Source organism: Bos indicus x Bos taurus, chromosome 13 (genome assembly GCF_003369695.1).
Source record: "Bos indicus x Bos taurus breed Angus x Brahman F1 hybrid chromosome 13, Bos_hybrid_MaternalHap_v2.0, whole genome shotgun sequence".
Taxonomy (NCBI): Eukaryota; Metazoa; Chordata; class Mammalia; order Artiodactyla; family Bovidae; genus Bos; species Bos indicus x Bos taurus.
This window is the reverse complement of record NC_040088.1, coordinates 25,743,863-25,764,545: the sequence shown is the minus strand read 5'-3', so window position 1 is coordinate 25,764,545 and position 20,683 is coordinate 25,743,863. Positions and strand designations below refer to the sequence as shown.

The window sequence follows — 20,683 nt, the reverse complement described above, 5'->3', positions numbered from 1 at the left end:
GCATCAGTGTGCACCAGGGGACCAGGCTGACCCTCCCAGGGAGACCTTGAACACTGGCTCCTCAGGAGGTGCTGCTGGGGAGGGGGCCTCCAGATGAGGGCCCCTGAATAAGGCAGGAAGAAGGGGTGCATTGGGGGTAAGGGGCCAGGCTGAGTCTAAGAAGAGGTTGCATTGCCTGCAGGGAGGGTGGGAGAGTGTCATAGGTTTTGCTCAATCAGCATCCATCCCAGCCCCTTGGAGGCAAGTCCCCTGACTTGGTCGCCGTGGGTGACATGGGGTCTTCCCAGCCTGCAGGCATCCCCAGGGCCTGATGCTGCCTCTCCTACACAGCCCACTCCCATAGGCCATGGGATGTGGACCGCCTGGCCTTCCGCAATGCCACCATCCAGCTGCAGCAGCTGAGGCCAGTGGAGGCCCCCATGGCCAGCCCAGCAGCTGAGTGGTGGGTGGTCCAGGAATGGCGGCCAGGCTGTGACCAGAGCTGGGGCTGCATCAGGACCAGGAGCTCGTCATCTTTAATGACAAAATCAGCCCCCAGAGCCTGGGCTTCCTGGCAGGATACGGGTAAGGCTCCCCCGGCCCCAAGAACTTGCCCTGTGGCCCAGAGGCTTCAGAACTTTCCGCCTCTTCTTGCCCCTGCTCACCAGAACTGCTTGGGATGGGGTGGGGGCGGAGGGGGGGCTCACAAGTCCCTGTTCCCTTAGCCCCAGAAATACACCAGGATGGTGACTTACTGTCACACAAGCTGCTAGCGGAAATGGGCACTCCCACTGTCCTCATTCCCGTCTGTAGGGTCACATGTCACCTGGCCCTCCAACCCCAGGTGGGGACTGGAACCCCAGTCCCACTCACAAGAGGTCGTGGGGGCTGCGAGTGGTTAGCACTTGCATCCCACTGGGCTGAGTAGGGGCTGTGCTCTACTCTCCTGGGACAGCAGTACTGAAGCCCCCTCATCCCCCCAGCATTGTCGGGCTCTACGTGTCGGTGGTGATGGTTGCAGCCAAGTTCATCCAAGACCACTTCCTCCGCATTGCCCACTCCATCATGTATGACCAGCTGCCTGATGTGGACCACATGCTGGGGCTCTGCACGGACATCTTCCTGGTCCACAGGCTGGGTGAGCTGCAGTTGGAGCAGGAGCTGTCCACCAGACTCACCTTCCTGTACTGCGCCTGAGACGATGATCAAGTGGACGTGCCAGCGCCCACCCACTCCCTGCCTGCCCCCTGCCGACCCTGTTGCTGGGGCTCCAGTGGAGTGGCTGGAAGCAGCCGTCGTGTCCTCAAGCCCTTTGGCCTCAGAGAAGTAGGGTCTTTGCCTCATCCTTGCTTCCCCCCACTGCCAGGCCCTTGGCCTGCAGCTGTTGCCCAGCTGGGTCCCTGGGCCTGAGGCCCCCTTTGTGCCCGCACAAGGGACACTCAGTCCCCCGGATCCCTGTAGCCCCTGCAGGGGGTGTGGACAGTGCCAGCTGCCAGGAGAAGGAGCTGGGCCACCTCAGTGACCTCTGGCTCCTTCAGGGCTTCTCAGGGAGAAGCTGGATTGAGCTGCCAACGCCAAGGCCATTAAGCACGCTAATGACCCATGAAGGCTCCTGGCCCCTCCGGCCCCCGTGCCTCCCTGAGCCCACTGACTGCCTCGTGACCATGATTACTGCAATTTAACACGTCGGGCCAGGGCTTTCCCAGACGGGGCGGAGGCCCTGGGACTGCCGCTTGCCTCTTCCAGGCCCAGCCTGGGGCTGTGCACACAGCAGGCAGTTAATAAATACATGCTTGAGATCATGCCCAGAAAGAGTCACCTTGATTTCAGGGCAGGGGAAGGGACCTGAAGTTTAGGGAGCCTTGGGCAGGGGTGCGAGGTCAAGGAGCCCAGACACAGCTAGGGAATGTGTGGCCTGCAGGCATGTTCTCGCCCTCCCGTCGCCTGCAGAGGAGGTGCCGGCTCTATGCCAGGTAGAGCCTGAGTCCTGGACCTCCTCTGCAGGGCCCAGGCTGGGGGTCTCCCTGACACCTGGCCAGGCTATGCCCTTCAGCTCCTAGTATCCTGCCCAGGGGGCTTTCGGTTGACCCTGTGTAACACTCGCCTTGTGCCGTGCCAGGGATCAGGACACCTTCCCTGCAGACTGAGGGTCGTGGGAAAGTCCGAGGTGCCCGCCCTCCAGAGCCTGCACTCCGAACCTCAGAGCCCAGCTGGCCCTGGGCTCTCATCTGCAGGAATGAGGTTGGCAAATTTCACCTCAAAGTCGGGTGCTGGTTTGGGAGGAGATGGTGGCACCCGGAGCCTCAGACCCACAGGCAGGTTGTTGGGCTGCTTGCTAAAACGGGCTGGAGAAAGAGGGAGACAGAGGCAGAGGTGTGATGTGGTTTAGCCATGTTTAATTCAACTTGCAGTGAACTCAGAGGGGCCCGAGTAGACATTCCTTTTGCTCCATAAAACCTGAACCAAGTCGCCCCATCCTTTCAAAGGGGTGGTCTGTTGGAGGCAGGGACTGCCCCAGCTGGAGTGGGGCCTGGGTGCCCTGCAATGTGGGTGCCATGTACGGAGCCTGGGGCTGCAGATGGGGCCACCGGCACCCACCGTGGGGCCCAGGCACAGGCGGGGGTCTTGAGGGCCACGTGGACAAGAGCATCAGGGCCGTGCATGCGTTCTGGAGCCTGGGGGTCGTGCAGGGGCCCCAGAGAGGGGCATGGTCTGCAGAAGCTGGCGGGGAATCAAACATAAAACAAACCCAGTGCTGCCCACTCACCCCTCCCTGGGCCCCCCGAACCCTGAGCTGTCTCCTAAGACACAAGAAGGAGCTGTTTCCGTCACCATGACAACTAAAAACAAAACATCTCAAAGTATAATCTTCCAATTGCTTAGAATTAATCAGTGCAAAGTGAGGTAAAGTGCCCAGTGTCACTGGGCAGGGCGGCTGCGTCACACAAGCCTGCGCCTCTTGGAGTCCCTCTCCGCGTCCCCCTCCTGGGCGTCCACCTCGCAGCCAAGTGGGGATACCAGGTTCAGCAGAGGGTCCTCGGAGGCCTGGCCGAAGAGTGCCAGCAGAAGGGCCACACCGAAGCCCGTGGCACGCTCGCCCTGTGGGTGAAGACAGTGGAAACCTGTGCGGCCAAGCCCCCCACCCTAGCAAACCCGCCACCATGGGAGGGCTCTTGGACCAGGGCATCTGATCCCCCATGCACCCCCCAGCCCCCTTCCCTGTCCTGTTCCACTCAAAGCCGGTGGAGGACGAGCTGTGGACACAGCCCTGGGTTCTCCTCCCCTCCCCTCTCCTGGCTCCTCGGGGAGGAAAAGGGTGAGACCAGGGCCCCTGGGCCTCCTGCCGAGGACAGGCGGGTTGGGAAGGACTGCACACAGCAGCCACACTGTTCCCAGGGACGAGGAGACCAGAGGTCAGGGGGGACCACAGCTGGCCGTGTGACCCTCACACAGAATGTTTCCGATGAGCTCAGCCTGTGCTCTGGAGCCAGAGAGGGGCTCTGGATGCAGGAGAGAGTGGGAGCAGCCAGACCCGTGGGGAGGGGCCAGCAAGGGAAGCAGAGTGGCTGGCCGGCCAAGGAAGGCCTAATGGTGGGGTGGGCAGGGGCACCCCCGGGGCCCAGACTCACGGCGTGCACGGGCGCGGCGATATCCAGGTGGACCCAGACCCCAGGCCAGTCGAAGCCGATGTGTGAGGCGATGAAGAGGCCAGCGCAGGAGCTGGGGCTGTTGTCCCGGTCCTGGGGTAGAAGGCAGTTGTAAGCATCCACTGCAGCCATGGTGGGGGTGGCCACGGTGGACACCCTGCGCCCTCCTGACCCCCATCCTCAGCGACCACCTCTCCCAGTGTCTGCAAGAAGGGGCCTGGGGTGGAGGGCCCAGTGTGGAGAGCAGCAGAGAGGGTCCCCGTGGGCCTGGCAGCTGGGCTAGGGGGTCTGCCTTCACCCTGGGGGCAAAGGGGGAGCCAGCGATAGACCCAGTGGGGACTCCATAGCGGGGAGGATGCCCCAGTGCCTGCTGAATGGACATGCTGTGGGGAGACCAGTGAGAGCGCCATCCCCTTCCCTGATTTCTCCCCTCCCCTACTCAGAGCCCAGATCTGGGCCCTCACAGGGGGACCAAGGTCCACCCTGCTCCACACCTACCGCCACCGAGTTCTTCATGTCGGCCACGGCCGAGGTGAACTCGCTGAAGTGCAGCTCTGGGCAGTACACCAGCGGGTGCACCAGGTCCCCGCACTGTCGCCCGGCCTTCACACAGGCCGCCTCCCACTCGGCGCTGTTGGTGAGCACAGCCGCGTGGTACTTGCCTGTGGCGATGCCCTGGGCATGCGGGAGAGATGTAGAGAGCATCACCTGGCGGGTTGGGGGACCCTGAGGACAGAAGAGGGGCTGACAGAAAACAAGGCAGAGAAAGAGACAGGGAAAGAGGGCCCCCACAGGGGCCCTGTGCCAGTGTTCCCTCCAAGGTCCATGGGCTCTGTGTGCCTGCACCCTCACAGACAAGCTCTGACCACGTGATGAAGCAGAAGGGACAGTGGGGCCCACCTGAGCTCCGGTCAACGTGGCCACGTCCAGGATGATGTCGGCGCCCAGGTCCTTGCAGGCGTAGGACACGCCATCTGCCAGCACCAGCCTGCCCTCAGCATCCGTGTTGTTGATTTCCACAGTCCTGGGGACAGCAGACACCCCACTCAGAGCCCCTCCTCCCTGTCCTCAACTGCAATGCAGTGCCTAAAGGTTGGAAAGGGCTTGGCCCCCTAAGCTGGGGGGCAGTCCCCAGACCCCGTGGGCCCCTGACACCTCAAACAGGGACCCAGCCCCCATCGCAGGCACCCGGGGCTCTGGGACAGCACAGTGGCGTGGGTGCTATGAGGCAGGTGGGCGGGGTTGGCCTTACTTTCCAGAGTACAGCAGGTGGATGTCATCCGGCCTTGTGGCATTGGGCCCCACAGAGTTCTCAGCCAAGCAGAACACTGCATGGAGAGTGTCTTTGAAACCCTAGAGGCGGCAGACGAGTGGATAAGAAAGCTGTGGTATATGTACACAATGGAATATTACTCAGCCATCAAAAAGAATGCATTTGAATCAGTTATAATGAGATAGATGAAACTGGAGCCTATTATACAGAGCGAAGTAAGTCAGAAAGAAAAACAAATACACTATATTAATGCATATATAGGGAATTTAGAAAAATGGTAACGATGACCCTATATGTGAGACAGCAAAAGAGACATAGATGTAAAGAACAGACTTTTGGATTCTGTGGGAGAAGGCGAGGGTGGGATGATTTGAGAGAATAGCATTGAAACATGTATACTATTATATGTGACATAGATTGCCAGTCTAGGTTCAATGCTTGAGAGAGGGTGCTCAGGGCTGGTGCATTGGGATGACCCTGATGAATGGGAGGGGGAGGGAGGTGGGAGGGAAGGTCAGGATGGGGAACACACGTACACCCATGGCTGATTCATGTCAATGCATGGCAAAAACCACTACAATATTGTAAAGTAATTAGCCTCCAATTAAAAACAAACAAACAAAAAAAACCCGGAGGGAAAAGGGCAGAGGCTCCAGTTATAGGCTGGGAGCATCAGGGGCAGGAAGGATGGTGACAGGCTGGAGCTCTCTGACACACAACAGAGAGACAGACAGATGGGTCCAAGGAGCAAAGATCACAGCCCCCTGCACTCCCCACCATCCTGGCGGTGGGCCCTAGAGCAGGGTCCCAACAGAGGCCAGGCGACGCAGCATGTACCCTAGAAGTGGAGCTGCCTGCTGGGTTCAAGTCTGTGCTCAGCTCCCGCCTCCTATCCATACAATGTGGTCAGCGGTCAGTGTCTAACCTCACAAACCTGCTGATCTTTAGCTTTTGAGGTAGGGCTTTTGACTTTGATGACCTTGACCCTTTGCTGTTTCCCTGTACCTACACTCAGGTTGAGTGCACTAAGTCCCTGGAGGCACAGTGACCCCCCCCCACCCCCCAGTGTCCCTCAGGGCAGCCACAGAAACCCCTGTGTGGGTGCCCCTTCTCATTCCCACGCTCACCACACTCGACTCTGACGTTAGCATCTGTTGGTCACTCTCACCTGAGACAATTACTGTGCTGTTGTTTGCCAAAAGGTGGGTTCCCACCTCTCTCCCTTGTACTGTTAGCAACTGGGAGGCCACTGTGAGGAGATGACTTGTTCCTCTTGGTGTGAGCATGGACTCTTACTTCATTCTGTGAGTGATGACCCTCATTATATACTTTGGGGCTCAAATGGAGGCACATTCCTTTTCTTAAAAAATGAGTTACAAAGCAGGAGGAATCCGAGGACCACTTCCAACCACCAGCTGATGAACCAGCCTTAATTGCCAAGTGGTTCCTCGCCCATAGGAAGGGTCTACCTGCTGGGGCACCAGCCACCTGTCCAGATGCCAGGACAGACCCTCCATGCGCGCAGTCACCCCAAACCCATAGCTGAGACACCAGGCAGTGCAGCCACCTGGGAATTTGGCTCCTATTATTGGACACTTTCCTGCGAGCCCTTCCCAGAGTGCCCCCCAGCCCCGGAGGCTGGGTATGTCCCTTGCATACTTGACGAGCTGATTAATGGAGTAGGTAGCAGGCCTGGCTGAATCTGGTCAGGTGGGCTGGGTGCTGCTGAATGGGGGCTGCATGACGCCCCCCAGTACAGTTGAGACACCCCCCGCCCAGCACCCCTTAGGCCGAGCCCCTCCTCCCCTCCAGCCTTTCTGCTCCCCTCGTGGGCGTGGCTGGGCAGAAATCATTTGCCAAGATCTTTTTGCTTTTGTTTTCTCTGGAAGTCTCCCCCTGGGGGTCATGCTGCTCAGGCGGTACCTTTGAGGAAGAGGGGCTTATGCTTGGTGACTGGAAGGGCTGGGCTTTTCAGAGTTACCTGAAGCAGCCATGCTGAGAGGTGAGCGGCCCTGGATGGCCAGGGCGCCCCATGCCTCTGCTCCATAAACATGCTCTACAGTGTCAAAGGGCAAACGTGGGGAACAGCCACGGCACTGCTTATGGACCAGGCCCCCAGCTCGGGAATTTGGCTCCAATTGTTGGGCTCTCTGAGGCCTGTGTGTTCTGGGTGGGGAGCACGGAGGCCTCTGGCTGCCCAGGTGTCTGGGCTCAGTGTGGCCACTCCTGGTATTCCAGGACAGACCCCAGACCTCTTCCACCAAACAGCAGCCAGCCCCTCCAAAGAACCCTGCCCTGAGTGCCAGAGCCCAGGGCTGAGCAGGCAGCCAGCCAGCTCCAAAGCACCCTTCCCATTCCGGTTGGGGCGGGAGGGGTCTTAGGACTTAGCGGAGGGCCCATGATGCCAGCGGGTGCCAGGCAGAGAGGTGACATGCCCGGGTGGGGTGACGCTCTTGGCATGAGGAGCCCTGACTGAAGCAAGGAGCTCTGGGGGCCCCAGGGACCCGGCGCGGGAGTGTGGAGGGGGACGGTGCCAACCACGCAGACTCAGGGGGCTCTGGGGAGGAGAACCAGGGAGGAAGTCAGGGCCCCCCTCACCTGCTTGACGGCAGCTCTGAAGGCCCCCAGGACAGCTGCGGCGCCCCCGCAGTCCCTCTTCATCCCTGGCATGGTGGTCTGTGGGGGCAGGAAGGGGCGAGAGAGAGGTGAGTGGATGCTGACACCCCAGCAACAGTGCTCTCCACTCCAGTCCCCACACCAGGGCCCCAGAGGCACAGGAGCTGGCGCCAAGTCACCTGAGTGCCTACAGAACCCAGGAAACGCCACTAGTCACCCAGGGATCCTCCAGAAGCAATGAGAAGCCAGAGTCAAATTTACCAGGTTGGGGACGCACGTCCAGCTTGAGCAGAGCTTTGGGGGTTACTGAACAGAACTGTGTGAGGTTCAGTGGGGACTTCCAGAGTGGCCTGGGTCAGAGGCTGAGCTGTGCCCAAGTCAGCCTGGGGGTCTGTCTGCAGTTCCTCCGTGTCACGACCTTGACCACCCATCCAGGTTAATGTGAGCTCTTCCCAAATGTCATTAGTCACTGTGATACCATCAATCCCACTCCTGCCCCAAGGGCACTTGCCACCTGTCTGCATTCACGTTTCCTGGGTGACGGGGTCTAGTGAGGGAGTCGCTGGAGACCGAGGGGCCCTCTTGCCATAGAAGTAAACACCATTTCCTGTACACTAGTTGAGAGCAGCTAAGCACTTTTACGGTTTATGGGCTCCCGATGCTAATTGACAGGCTCATATTTTAAATTAACAACAGGTCATCGGATGTAAGGATTCGGGACCAAAATGTACCAATTTTTCTGAGCCCTTATTGGATTACACGAGCTGAGAGTTTTAATGGAAAGTATTTTTAGATATAAACTGAGCTGTTTTTACAATTAAGTTGAGCAAAAATGACTCAGCTAGCACTATTGGAAATAAGCTGTTTTGACCTAACCTGCGAGAAACCACGAGATTGTTTAAATGGAATAACGGGGCCTCAAACTGAGAATCAAACCTCCTGCAGGATGGCCACATGGAAAATGGCTGAAGATGGCCACTGAATCCCTGTGTCCCTGGACACAGAACAAATGTCGCACCACCAACACAGCTCCATAGACTGAGTCAGCCTCGTGGATCCCACCTGGCATTCCTGTTTTTATAAAAGAAACTATTTCCACAGGAACGCTTTCATCACTGTTGGGTTGCTGTTTGTACCGATGGGGCAGTGGCGACCTGGGGCCTGTGGGAACTGGTGGTCACTGGGTTAATTTCCAGGCCTTTAGGAGACAAGGTGGTGCCAATTTCACTCAAGTCTTCTTGCTGAAGCAGTGAAATGATTAGCTTTTTAAAAACCTCAACCGTAGAGAAGAGTCATTCCCAACACTGTCTTGGTGGCATGGAAGGGGTAGGGGAGGTCCTGTGCTTGCTCCCTGATGCCCGGCGCTCGGTTGTGGTCAGGCAGCTGGAGCCCAAGCAAGAGTGGGCACCAAGTCCTGAGCTCAGTGAGCCTGTGCTCTCCCACTACCACTGTCCTGGAGGTGGGGTGGGGGGAACCACTGACAGACTCTGGGGATCCAGATGCAGGTATATGCAGACATTTTCTCAAAAATGGCCAGAGTGAGCCTCTCACCTCCAGGAGGACAGCTGGCATTACTTGGTAAAACTGGAGCTTTCAAGCAAAAAAAAAAAAAAATCAGGGTTTTGGAAAACTTGTATCTGCTTCCACGATGGCAACCTAATACTCAACTTCCTACATGAGATAGATGATGATATTAATAAATGTAACTTTTTAAAATATTGTATACTGAAAAGCGTTAAAATCTGGAGGTACGGCATAACTCTTTAAACAGTGTTTTCCAAATAGCTCATATGTGATATCATAAAACCATGCATTCAGACTTCAGGATGGACCCACAGATTTCAATGTGGCAGAGCTCACAGGCGTGGCTTCAGATCCCCTGTTATAACTTACCTTTTAAAAACTCCCACTTGTTGAGTTTTGGTGTAACAGCAAAGAAGAAGGTCCTGAGTTACCTGAAGAAGGTATTAAAATGCTTCTCCTTTTTCTAACTGCTGAAGGACTGGGGCCAGATTTTCTTTTTTATATTTCAACTAAAACATATCGCAACAGACTAAATGCAGAAGCAGATGTGTGATCACAGCTGTTGTCCACTATGGCAGACAGTAAAGAGAGCTGCAGAAATGTAAAATGGTACCACTCTTCTGGTTAATTTCTTTTTTTCATTTTGGAAAATACAGTCCTATTCATAAGACTGCATTATTTACAGTGGCATGCAATGGGGTCATATTGGTCTTTTTAATGAATTAATAACTATCTTTAAATTTTCCCAATTTTAATTTCTAGTAGACAGCTAGCAGACATCGCCCTTATAAATAAAATCTCTTTTGAGATCAGTATTTTTTAAGAGTGGAAGAAGTCCTGAGATGAACACATCTGAGGCCCCTTAATTCACACTGATCCTGATTTGCCTTGAAAATCTCTGAAAACAGCCAGGACTGTTCCTGCAAAATTGGGAGAGGATGCCACCAGCAAAATGACTAACCCTCAGGAAGCCTTGCTTCTCACTCCACCCTCTAACAAGCCAACGTCTGAATGAGCCCACAGATCCATCCCCCAAAATGCAGCTGCTAATGGGGCAAGAGCCCCTGTCAAGGGTGGGGGAGGAGGGTCAACACCAGGTGTTAAGAATTTAAGAACAATAATAAACCAACTAAAAGCTGAGTTAGATCAGAAAGAATGCTGATCACTGAAGAACTGATGCTTTCAAATTGTGGGGCTGGAGAAAACTCTTGGGTGTCCATTGGACTACAAGGAGATCTAACCAGTCAATCCTAAAGAAAATCAACCCTGAATATTCATTGGAAGGGCTAATGCTGAAGCTCGGATATTTTGGCCACTTGATGCGAAGAGCCGGCTCATTGGAAAAGACCCTGATGCTAGGAAAGATTGAAGGTAGGAGGAGAAGGGGACGACAGAAGATGAGATGGTTCGAAGGCATCACTGACTCAATAGACATGAATATGAGCAAACTCCAGGAAATAGTGGAGAACAGAGGTGCCTGGCGTGCTGCAGTCCCTGGGGTCACAAAGAGTTGGACATGACTTAGCAGCTGAACAGCAACAAAAGCTTGTTTGCTTGTTGTCATCAGTGGTAAAAGAATTCCTCCAGAAGAAACCCTGTTGTTGGTTGAAGTGAGTCCTTACCACATAAATAAAAACTTCAGACCTGCCTGTCTTAATTCCTCCTCCTTCCAGAAACATTATCCTACGTGGACACTAATCACCGCCAGGGGCACAGACTCCTCAAGGCACTCTGGTTCTGAGGCAGGCAGGCTCTGGAGGTGGCTGGTGTCCACGGCACCTCTGACAGTGAGTTCCTGCCTTCGGATGGCGGATTCGGCGTAAACACCGGGAGCAGTGAGCCCTGCTGCTGCCCACAGTCTAGGGGAACCACCTGGGTTGTGCTGTGTAAGACATTTTTACTCCACAGACATTTGAAAGTTACTGGGGTCCATCTCAAAGAACCAGAAACACGGACACTGATGATTTGGGGAGTTTCTTGGGAAGTGGGGTCTTTTTTGGTCTCTGCCGAGGGACCCTTCTGTTAGAGACTTTCCCTGAGTGTATCAGTTGCTTCATGTGACAGAAAGTCTTCAAAATTAAAGTTAATTGTGCTCTTTTGGCGGAGAAGGCAATGGCACCCCACTCCAGTACTCTTGCTGGAAAATCCCATGGCCGGAGGAGCCTGGTGGGCTGCGGTCCATGGGGTCGCTAAGAGTCGGACACGACTGAGCGACTTCACTTTCCCTTTTCACTTTCATGCACTGGAGAAGGAAATGGCAACCCACTGCAGTGTTCTTGCCTGGAGAATCCCAGGGACGGGGGAGCCTGGTGGGCTGCCGTCTATGGGGTCGCACAGAGTCAGACACGACTGAAGCGACTTAGCAGCAGCAGCAGCGGTGCTCTTTTGGATCAACTACAGCGCAGAGACTGACACACCTGGCATGTCCATCTAGCGAGCAGAAACACGTGAAGAAGACCAGTGTGAAAGAGCCACCGACACTGGCCGAACTGAAGGCTGGACGGCAGGGCTGTGATGCTGGTGTACGCCACCACAGGAGAATGACGTGGAGGTGTCAGCTTTTTTGTCAGAAATTACTCAATGCTATTTATAAGTGTTAACCGATGGCTGTTTTCTTTACCTGTACTACAATACTCATAATATTTTACTGCAGATGGTCACAAAGACAGTGGGCATCACCCTAGGACCTTTTCCTCTTCTCCAGATTTTCTGTCCTGACTCAGTGCAGGCGTGAACGGTCTGCCCCTTGGAGGGGACGGGGCCCCGGGTCCTCCCTCCTGGATGCCCCAACAACTTGCTCTTTCCTCTGACACCTGAGAAGGGGCCGCCCTTCCCCCCCACGTCCCCCCAGCCCTGGTCCTGCACCTCACCTTTCCCTTCATGCTGAGACCCCCGGTATCATAGACGATGCCCTTGCCAACCCAAGCGATGGTCTGGGTGGCTCCGTCTGGGGTGTGGCTGAGGACGGCCAGGGCCGGGGGATGGATGGCAGCTTTGCCAACACCATAGATTCCTAGGGAAAGCATAGGACTCGTCAGTGAGGGCTCAGGCTGGGCCAAGTGGAGGACTCCTGGGAGTCCCCCAGAAATACTGCTCTCCCCACAAACAGCTGCTGGCCTGTGGGTGTTCCTCTGGGCCACAGAGCCTGGCCATGTGAACCAAGTTCCCCGCCCTCTCCTGCCCCTGGCTGCTGTGGGATTGGGGGATGCAATTGAGTTCTGTGTGAAGTAGTGTTAGGCAAGAAGACTCGCTGAGAAAAAAAAAAAAAAAATTGTATCATTCCCAGAAAGCAGTGAACAGGACTGCAAAATGAAGAGATTTTGGATAATGCTTCAAGGCCGTTCCAGCCCCACTCACCCCCCCCATCACTGACCCCTCCATGCACTCAGCAGGCGCCTCCCTTTCCCGGCTCACCCCAGCTGCTGCCTTGCTGTCAGTTTACACGCCCCAACTTCTTGAGAAAACCATGGCTTGCTGTGGGCAGAGGTCACACCTCAAGGTACCCTGATAATCTAACCGAACAACTGTAGCAACCAGGACAAGAGCCAGTAATGGCTGCCTGACAAACTCCTACTCATCCTGCAAGACCTGCTGCAAATGTCACCTCCTCTGTGAAGCGTTCCCTGACAGAACTGCCTCCAGCTGCAACTGGCTTACATGACTGTGACAGGCAGCTCGAACAAGCCCCCACGGATCCCCTCTGGGCATTCATGATCATGTGGGTCCTCTCCTCTCCCCTATAAGGGCAGGACGGCGTGTCTCAGTTTCTTGGGACGTGGCAGGAATCGTCCAAGAGGAGGTTACAGAAACAAGGCCTCTGGCTTGTGTGCTCTTTCTTGTCTCTTGCTCAGAGACCTCAATCTGAGAGCAGCAGCTGCCACGTTGCAAGCTGCTCAAGGACAGGCTCACACGACAAGGAGCAGCCGGCTAGGTCTCTGATGGCAGGGTCATGAGTGAGACTTGCTGGGAGCCCGTCTTGGGCCCCAGTTGAGCCTTCAGGTGACCGCAGCCCCAGTTAACACAGGTATCACGGCCTGGAGAGACCCTGGGCCGGATCCAGCTAAGTCACACCCAGTTCCCCACCCACAGACCTGCACTGGAAGGACCGTGCTGCTCTCAGCTGCTGCCTTTTGGGGTAACTGGTTTTGCAGCCACAGATAACAACCACAGTGACCTTCCCAACCCTGTTCTAGTTGTCACTGCGCCTTGGTGCCTGGGAGGTGGGAAGGATGGGCCTGGCAGTCAGGGAGGGCTCTCTGAAGAGGTGGTCTGTGAGATCATACTGGGCGAGAGTATCCCAGGGAGAAAGAGCCATGAGAGCAGGTCTTGATGAGGATATGAGCTTGCGTATTCGAGGAACAGAAAGGCCCTGCTGGGCTGGCCTGGGGAGCAGGAGAGCAGCACGGGGGAGGCTGCAGAGGGGGCGGACGGGGAAGGACTTGGACCCTGTGGCTTCCAGGATCTGAATCAGGATCTGAATCGCTGCCTCCTCTTTCCCCCGGGGATGAGCTGCTTCCCAGGGTCTGGCCTGGGGGCTGGACACAGGCTGGTTTCCTGTGGGGTGAAGCTTGGGACAGCACAACATATGGCCTGGCAGCCCCCCAGCCCCCCAAGTACCCCAGGCCTCTGCTGAGGCCAGGACCCTGGAGGACTGGCCCCCACCCACCTCCAAATCCTCTCGCCTTCAGCTCCTCATCCCGGATAACGGTTGGGACGATCCCCAGTTCTTTTCCAACTTTCTTAATCTCCTGGATGCGTTCATGGAAAAAACAACAACATACAACACGTGAAGATGGCTTAAAATGAGGGTGAGGCCAGGGACAGGGGTGAGCAGATGCCTTGTGGTGGGAGAGGGGTGGGCCGGGAAGCTGAAGCCCTGACTCTCGGCTCTAAGCATGATTAAACCCAGGAGAGGAGGTTTAATCACCTCCAAACTCTGCGATTTCCTGTGGCTCATGGCTCGAGTCCTGCATGGGGGCCTCAAGGAGGAGGCTGTGTCCTCCCTCCAACCCCGGCTGAGGACCGGGGGCCCCTCGGCTCCGGGTGGATGGCAGGACTCTGTCTGCAGCAGCCCATGGCTTCCCCAGATGAGGTGCAGAGACTGTGGACCATCCCCTGGCAGCCCTGGGATTCCTGACTGTCCCTGGGGTCGATCAACACCATCCCACCCCAGCGGACCCCAGGGCCACGAACCTCAAGGAAGGTGTCTGTGTTCATCTCATTGCAGGGTGTGTCCACGATTCGGGCTGCCAGCCGCACGCCTTCTGTGGCACTTGTTAAACACTAGGAGAAACAAAAGGCTGTCACTGGGGTCCTGGCACAAGGTGGAAAGTGTCCCTCATTGCCAACAGCCAGGACCCACAAGTGTCAGAGGCACACATCTCCCAGGGAAGGCTGGGCAACGAGAGCAGGTGGAAGGGAAGCAAGAATTGTACCCATGACCCCAGCTGTCTACAGAAAGACCCCTATGGCTGCAGAACCATAGAGTAGCCCTTTGGCCTAGCATCCTCTCCTGATTTACATGGGGCCCTCCTTGCTTTCTGAGCCTCGTCTCCTGTTCTGCCCCTTACTCTGGTGGTGGGTGGCCTCCTGCCTAGCCCTGAGTGCACACCTCATCCAGCCTCTGCCAACCCCATCCCCCTCTCCCAGGAGGAGGTGATACCCTCTGTTATGGGAGTCTGAAGCCCTGACCACCAGGGGAGGGTATCAGGAGGGTTTGGGGAGGTGCTCAGGCTTCAGTGAGGTCAAGAGGGTGGGACCCCATGATGGGATTAGTGCCCTTGTAAGAAAAGGACGCAGCTGCAGAAGCCACCCTGATCTGGGATGGCTAGGCTCTGAGATGGCCAGCCTTTGGCAGTCTGAGAAACAAGCACCTGTGGGTTAAACCCCTGTTGAGGGGCTGCTGTCATGGTTGCCCAGGCAGACCAAACACCTTTGCTTCTCTAGCCAGGGTCCCAGACACCCTTCGAGGTACTTCTCTCAAAGGCCACATGCTCCAGGAGCCTCTTGGAGCCTTGCAATGGAGAAAAGGCCCCTGGACCCGCTGGGGAGGCGTTTTTCTCATGTGGGCCCCATGGGAGTATCCCAGACCCTCACCCTTCTTCCTGGGCACCTGATGCGACACTGCTCTGGCCACAGGGCAAGAAGGGAAGGACACAGACAGCTGCACCTTGTGCAGAGGGCATGCTCATGTCTCTCTCCCCTCAAAGCTTCTGCCAAGAGCTCCCATGTACCTGACTCAGCCCTGATGCTCAGCTCTGCCTCCCTGCTCTGTCCCACCTGGCCCCCCAGCATCCGTCCCAGGGCCTGGTTGCCTTAAGAGAGAAATGGAGTGTGGGTTTGGCAGGGATGTGGACAGCGTCCAGTTTCTTGTTGCCTCTTCCAGGCCCACAGGAGTGGGGAGGCCAGCTCTGGGTCCCTAACAACAGCCCAGTCCCCTCCCAGGTCCCTGCATGTTCCCAGGTAGTTAACCCCTAAACCTCAGAGGCAGACACTTGACAGCTCAGATCTGAGGCGTGCCATGTGGTCCCCACAGCCTGGCAGCAGGCCCTCCCCAGGAAGGGTGAGGGTCCCCACCTGTGGGTATCAGAGACCCTTGGCTGCTGTCTGGGGAGTGTATCAGCACCCTGAGGGTTGTCTCAAGGGAGGCAGGATGCCGGCCTCATGACCCTGTGAACGCAGGGCTCCTCCACGCAACGCAGCAGTGGCTCAGGTGAGAGGGCGCACCTCACTGTGCCTTGATCGCGTCAGAAAGCAGCATCATTCACTCACTCATTCATTCACCCACGTCTATGTGAGCACCTGCCGTGCACCGGGCTCCACACTAGACTCTGAATCCAAAGAGGCCCAAGGACGTGAGTCCAGCAGAGACTCACAACATTAAATGCGACGGAGGAGGAGGGTATGAGAGGCCACAGGGACCCAGGTGGGAGGGAAAGGCCACACGCGGCGTCAGAACCTCACACTTACGATCCCAGACGGGAGGAAAAGACGGCTGATGGATGGCAGCTGTGGTTAAGGCCCGGGTCTACCCCTTGCTGGTGTGGCTGCGCTCAATCACTTAGTGTCTCTGAGCCTCAGCTTGTTCAGCTCTCAAGCGGGGATAAACATACCCATCTCATGGGCAGTTGTGGAAATCAGGTGTTTGTACACAGGTGTGCTCAGAGCAGAGCCCGACATCTGACAAGCACCCATGAAGCACTGGTCATGACGTGGTGGGAAGCGGGAACCAGAGCGGGGCATCTTGAGGCAGCCAGGCCATTAGGAGGCTGCTGCCTGGTCCCAGAGAACCAGGCAGGCACCGTAGGATGGGTGGGGTGTCAGAGCCAGGGAGACTCACCAGCTCACTGGTTCTATCACACACAAGAGAACTAATATGCACGGGACCAAGTCCCCCCACTCTGGAGGTGGGCATGGGGCTCCCACACCAGTGAGAGGCACAGAGGCTAAACTCAGATGTACAATCTCAAGTGAGGATGTCTCTCAGCTGGCAGGTGGGAAGGGTGTGGGGAGGAGAGAGGGTTCCAGGTGGGTGGGGGCCCTTCAAGGAAGGATGACAAGTGCTCTAGTCTGGCACGTTTGGCCCCTAGAAGACAACGTCAGGAAGGGGATGGGCGAACTCCACGCTGGTGAGCTGAGTGAGGAAGGGAGTTAAGACAGGCCAAGCAATCAGACCATGTTATTAAAGGTTTGAAGAGCAAGGTGGTGAGATAGTGGATGAGGGGGTGCTAACAGGGCCTGAGAGAGTGAAGTGTGAGGGAGCAGAAAGGACCACCTGAGTCTGGCATTTGGAAGGGGGGCTGCAGGTGGGAGGGTGAGATCATAGCCACAGGTCTGGGAGGGTCACCTGGCAGTCAGCCCACACATGGACTCAAAGCTGGAAATTACCTCCAGCCTTGCCTCGCTTCAAAAGGATTATTCGAAGGACCAAATGAAATAACATATGTAAAAGCGCACCATAAAGGGTAATGTGATATATACACGGGCGGGATTATTAGTATTAAAACACGAAAGCGCCTGGTGCGAGGAAGGTGCCCATAAACACTGGCTGAATGGAATTGAATCCTGAGAACAAGACCACCTTGTGGGAGGGAGCCTGTGGCCTGGCTTTGGAAAGGCCCCGGGGGCCTGCTCTCTCCAGCAGCAGCAGCCCTGTCCTGTCCTCCCAGGGAGTGTGGGGGAGAGAGCACTGCCCAAGCTGGCGGGTGGAGGGGGCACGGTCTGAGCTTCTAGACACCCACTTGCAAAGTGGACACTTCCACTGGCCCGTTGTCTTGTCCAACCAGGAAAAACTCCACCGTGACGGTCTTCTTCTCTGTGCGCCGAGATGCCCCTGAGCGGTGGGTGAAGAGGGGGAAAGCGCGGGCCAGGGCGCAGGCGGAGGCGAAGGCGTCAGACCGCTCACAGACCATCTGCAGCACCAGAGAGCAGAGCTGTGGTGAGGGGAGCGGAGCGGGGGAGGGGACCCCGGGGTCGCCCCATGGGAGCCCCTGTCAGGAAGTGCTTGGGCCCCACAGCCGGGTCAGAGGTCACGGTGGAAACAATCTGGCCAGAGATGCCCCAGCAGGGCCTGCATCCCAGGGGCCTTCCCCGGAACCATGGTCCCATGATGGGAGAAAGAAAATGTCAGCCGCCAGATGTGGTCCACCGCCTCCCGAGACCCGACAGCCGGACGTGCAGGGCCGCACGGTGGATGTGGGCTCAGGAGGTCTGGGTCGGAGTCTCAGATCTGCCACCTACATTGGTCTGGGGTGCTTACGTCTCTGGGACCTCAGTTTCCCTGTCTGTAAAGCAGGGGTGGCAATGTCCAGCCGTGGACCAACGTCCACTTCTGAAGATACTGTGGCCAGAGTGCTCTGCGGTCCCAAGACTGAGCCGTGGGAGACACAGATCATGGCCAGTACGGCCAGCACACTGCACACAACCGGCAGCCCGGGTGGGGCGGGTGTGGGGCCAGCCTCTCAGGAGCACTCACCAGAATACACCGATGGGTCCCCGGCGGCAGGCAGGTCCGCACCAGGCGGGTGATGAAGTGGGCAGCCGAGGGGCTGTTGTGGCGGCTCACCCTGGAGGGCAGGGCGGCCACGGTGGCATAGTTCAGGTACAGGGGACAGCTGTCCGTGGGGTTGGGGTTGAGCGTGCTTAGCGCGGCCTGCCAGAGCTGGATCAGAAGGGGAGACACAAGACAGACACCAGGCTTCAAACGGCTGCCTGCCAGGAGCACTGCGTGTGGACACCGGCATTGCTCACTAAAATGGGCACTTTTGCAGCTTCCCTGGCACCCTGGATCCCTAATTAAGACGTGTCACATCTCACTAGATAAGCGCGTGTGCGTCTGCTGGCACACGTCCACCCTCGTGGGATTAAGCACTGGGGACTTAAACGGCCAGTTTGGGGGCTGCTTTGCCACAAAGGCACTGGGGTGAGACCAGTCAGGCAGGGGTCTTGGAAAGGGGCAGGCGTCACCACCACGAGGGTTCCGGAAGGAGGGTTCGGAAGGCGGCGTCAGGGCCCCTCGAGGGCACTTCCTTCGCACCTAGTGGGCTCTGCCAGCTCTGCCCACGAGCCTGCGGCCCGGGTGGGTGCAGGGCATGAGTGGCTTCCGGGCGAGGCTGCTGGACGGGAGCCAACGCCTCGGGTTCTCGGGAGGCGGGCGGCCCCGGGCCTCGCCGGCAGGCCTAGTCCGCCAGGCACACCCGGCCGGCTGACTGGCGGGCTGGGGGCGCCGGGCGGCCGAGGCGGGGCCTCCGCGGCCTCTCCGCTGGCCCAGCCCCGCCCGGGCTCTGCTGGCCGGCGGGGCGGCGCATGGCGGCCGGCGCGGCCCGCTCACCTCCTCGGTGACCCGGGGCTGCAGCTTCCCGCGGACGTGGCTCCAGGGCACGCGGTGCAGGTGGTGCAGTTGGCCCAGCAGCAGCAGCGGCCGGCTCTGCGGGTCCGCGTCCCCGGCGCTGGCCTGGAACTGCAGGCCCACGTTCGCCATCTTCGCCGGCCCGCGCCCCCCGCCCCGGCCGCCGCGCCCGCCGCGCCCGCCGCGCTCGGGCTCCCGCTCCGGCCGGGCCTCGGCACCGCCCCAGCCCTGCCCGGCCGCCGGCCCCGCCTCCCCCGCCGCTCCGGGCCGCTCGCGAGACGTGCAGGGCCCGCCCGGGGCGCGAGGGGGCGCCGGGCCGGCGGGGCGGAGGGCAGGCCCCAGCCCAGAGCGGGCCCCGAGTTTCGCCAGGCCCCAGACCGCGCGGGGCAGGCCTGGCCCGGCCAGGCCCTGTCCCCGGCAGGCCCCAGGTCCTGCTAGGCCTCAGATCGCCGCAGGCCGGCTCACCCCGGCCCTGATCTCCTGGTCCTCCCGCTGCCAGGGAGGAAGCACTGCACTTCCGGGATGGGGCCCCGGCCTTGGCAGGCTGCCAGTGGACCCTGGTGGCTCTGACCTCCAGCGGGTCCTGAGTAGATGCGGGCCCAACGTCAAGTCTGCCCCAGCCCTGTCCACCAGACCAGAGTCTCGGTGAGGCCTGAGCCAGCCCAGCCCCAAGGACAGGCGCGCCCCGCCCCTGGGTCTCTGAGCCGTGGTGGTGGTCCAGGGGAACCCGCCCCACTCTTCTCCCCACCACACGCTGTCAGTTTGGACTGGCTTGGGGATTCTTGGACTCCACGGTCCCCTCTCCTCACTCAGTGAGTTCCTTAACCTTTCTCAGACCCCCACTATTTGCTGGGCACTGACCTTGATGTGAGAGGGCATGGGGGTCTGGATTTCCATCCAGGTCGCTGCTTCTGGGATGGCCAATTATAAAGCCAGGCATCACCCATGGGTGTGTGTGTGGGGCCTGTCCAGCCCACCCTGGGCTGAAAGCTGTCCCTGCAGCCTACCACTCACTTAGGGAGAGAGGAAGGGTACCTGGTAGCTTACAAGACCCCTGAGCCCACCTCACTGAGGATCTAAGGCTAGTGGAGGGCCCCTGGACTGGGCTGGCGGACCTGGATGAAGCTAGCAGGCGTCTGGTGGATAGTGGGTATGTCCAGCTCCCGGCTTAGATACGAGGGTCGCTGGGTAAGGACGCAGTTGAGGAAGCTCCTCCACCAGGAGTCATTTAAAAAATCCTGTTGCCCCATGGTGTCCACATCCTCATTGCTCAAGGGCCCCTTGTTGGCACCCCTCTCTGTAACCTCAGCTAGTTCCATGCAGCCATCCTCATATTTAGAATTTCCTCGTCATAACCAACTTTAAAGAACAGCAAAGCCAACTGTCTAGCGTGGCAGCCAAGGCCGCTGACCTCCCAGCGTGTCCCCGACTCCATGAACTGCCACCCACCCTCAAGCCACACTCTCATCTTCCCTGTCTGCTCCCTCCATGTCTGTCCCTGGGCTTTGAGCCATGGCCCCAAGCATCGCCCTGGACTAGAGCTCCAGCCTTCTGAAGGTAGGCCTTTGTGTCTGCCTTTTTCTCCAGGGCCTTGGCACTCAGTTTCTGAACTAGTGTAAGGAATTCCTTCGAAACCCTCAGCTTTCCCGACACAAAAGTCGGTGCTAATTGGATCCTATTTTCCTCAAAAGATTTTACAGCAGCTGAATGTTTTCACACATTTGTAAAGGGTATGAAGAGCATGTACGAGGATCTCTCACTCTTGTTTGCAAATACACTGCAGACAGGCAGTTGGCC

General features: G+C 57.7%; 1 protein-coding gene across 1 annotated transcript; it reads right to left on the bottom strand.

Annotated features, from left to right (window-relative positions):
- Positions 1–2,353: 2,353 nt before the first annotated feature.
- On the bottom strand, positions 2,354–19,075 carry NPEPL1 (aminopeptidase like 1). Its single transcript, XM_027559016.1, has 12 exons — positions 18,869–19,075; positions 18,014–18,199; positions 17,280–17,450; positions 14,233–14,322; positions 13,706–13,787; positions 11,910–12,052; positions 7,498–7,575; positions 4,879–4,979; positions 4,527–4,650; positions 4,125–4,301; positions 3,609–3,719; positions 2,354–3,078 (listed from the first exon to the last, which is right to left on the bottom strand). The coding sequence occupies exons 1-12, from the start codon at positions 19,016–19,018 to the stop codon at positions 2,920–2,922; spliced, it is 1,572 nt and encodes a 523-aa protein (XP_027414817.1). The 5' UTR covers positions 19,019–19,075; the 3' UTR covers positions 2,354–2,919.
- Between the last annotated feature and the right edge of the window lie 1,608 nt (positions 19,076–20,683).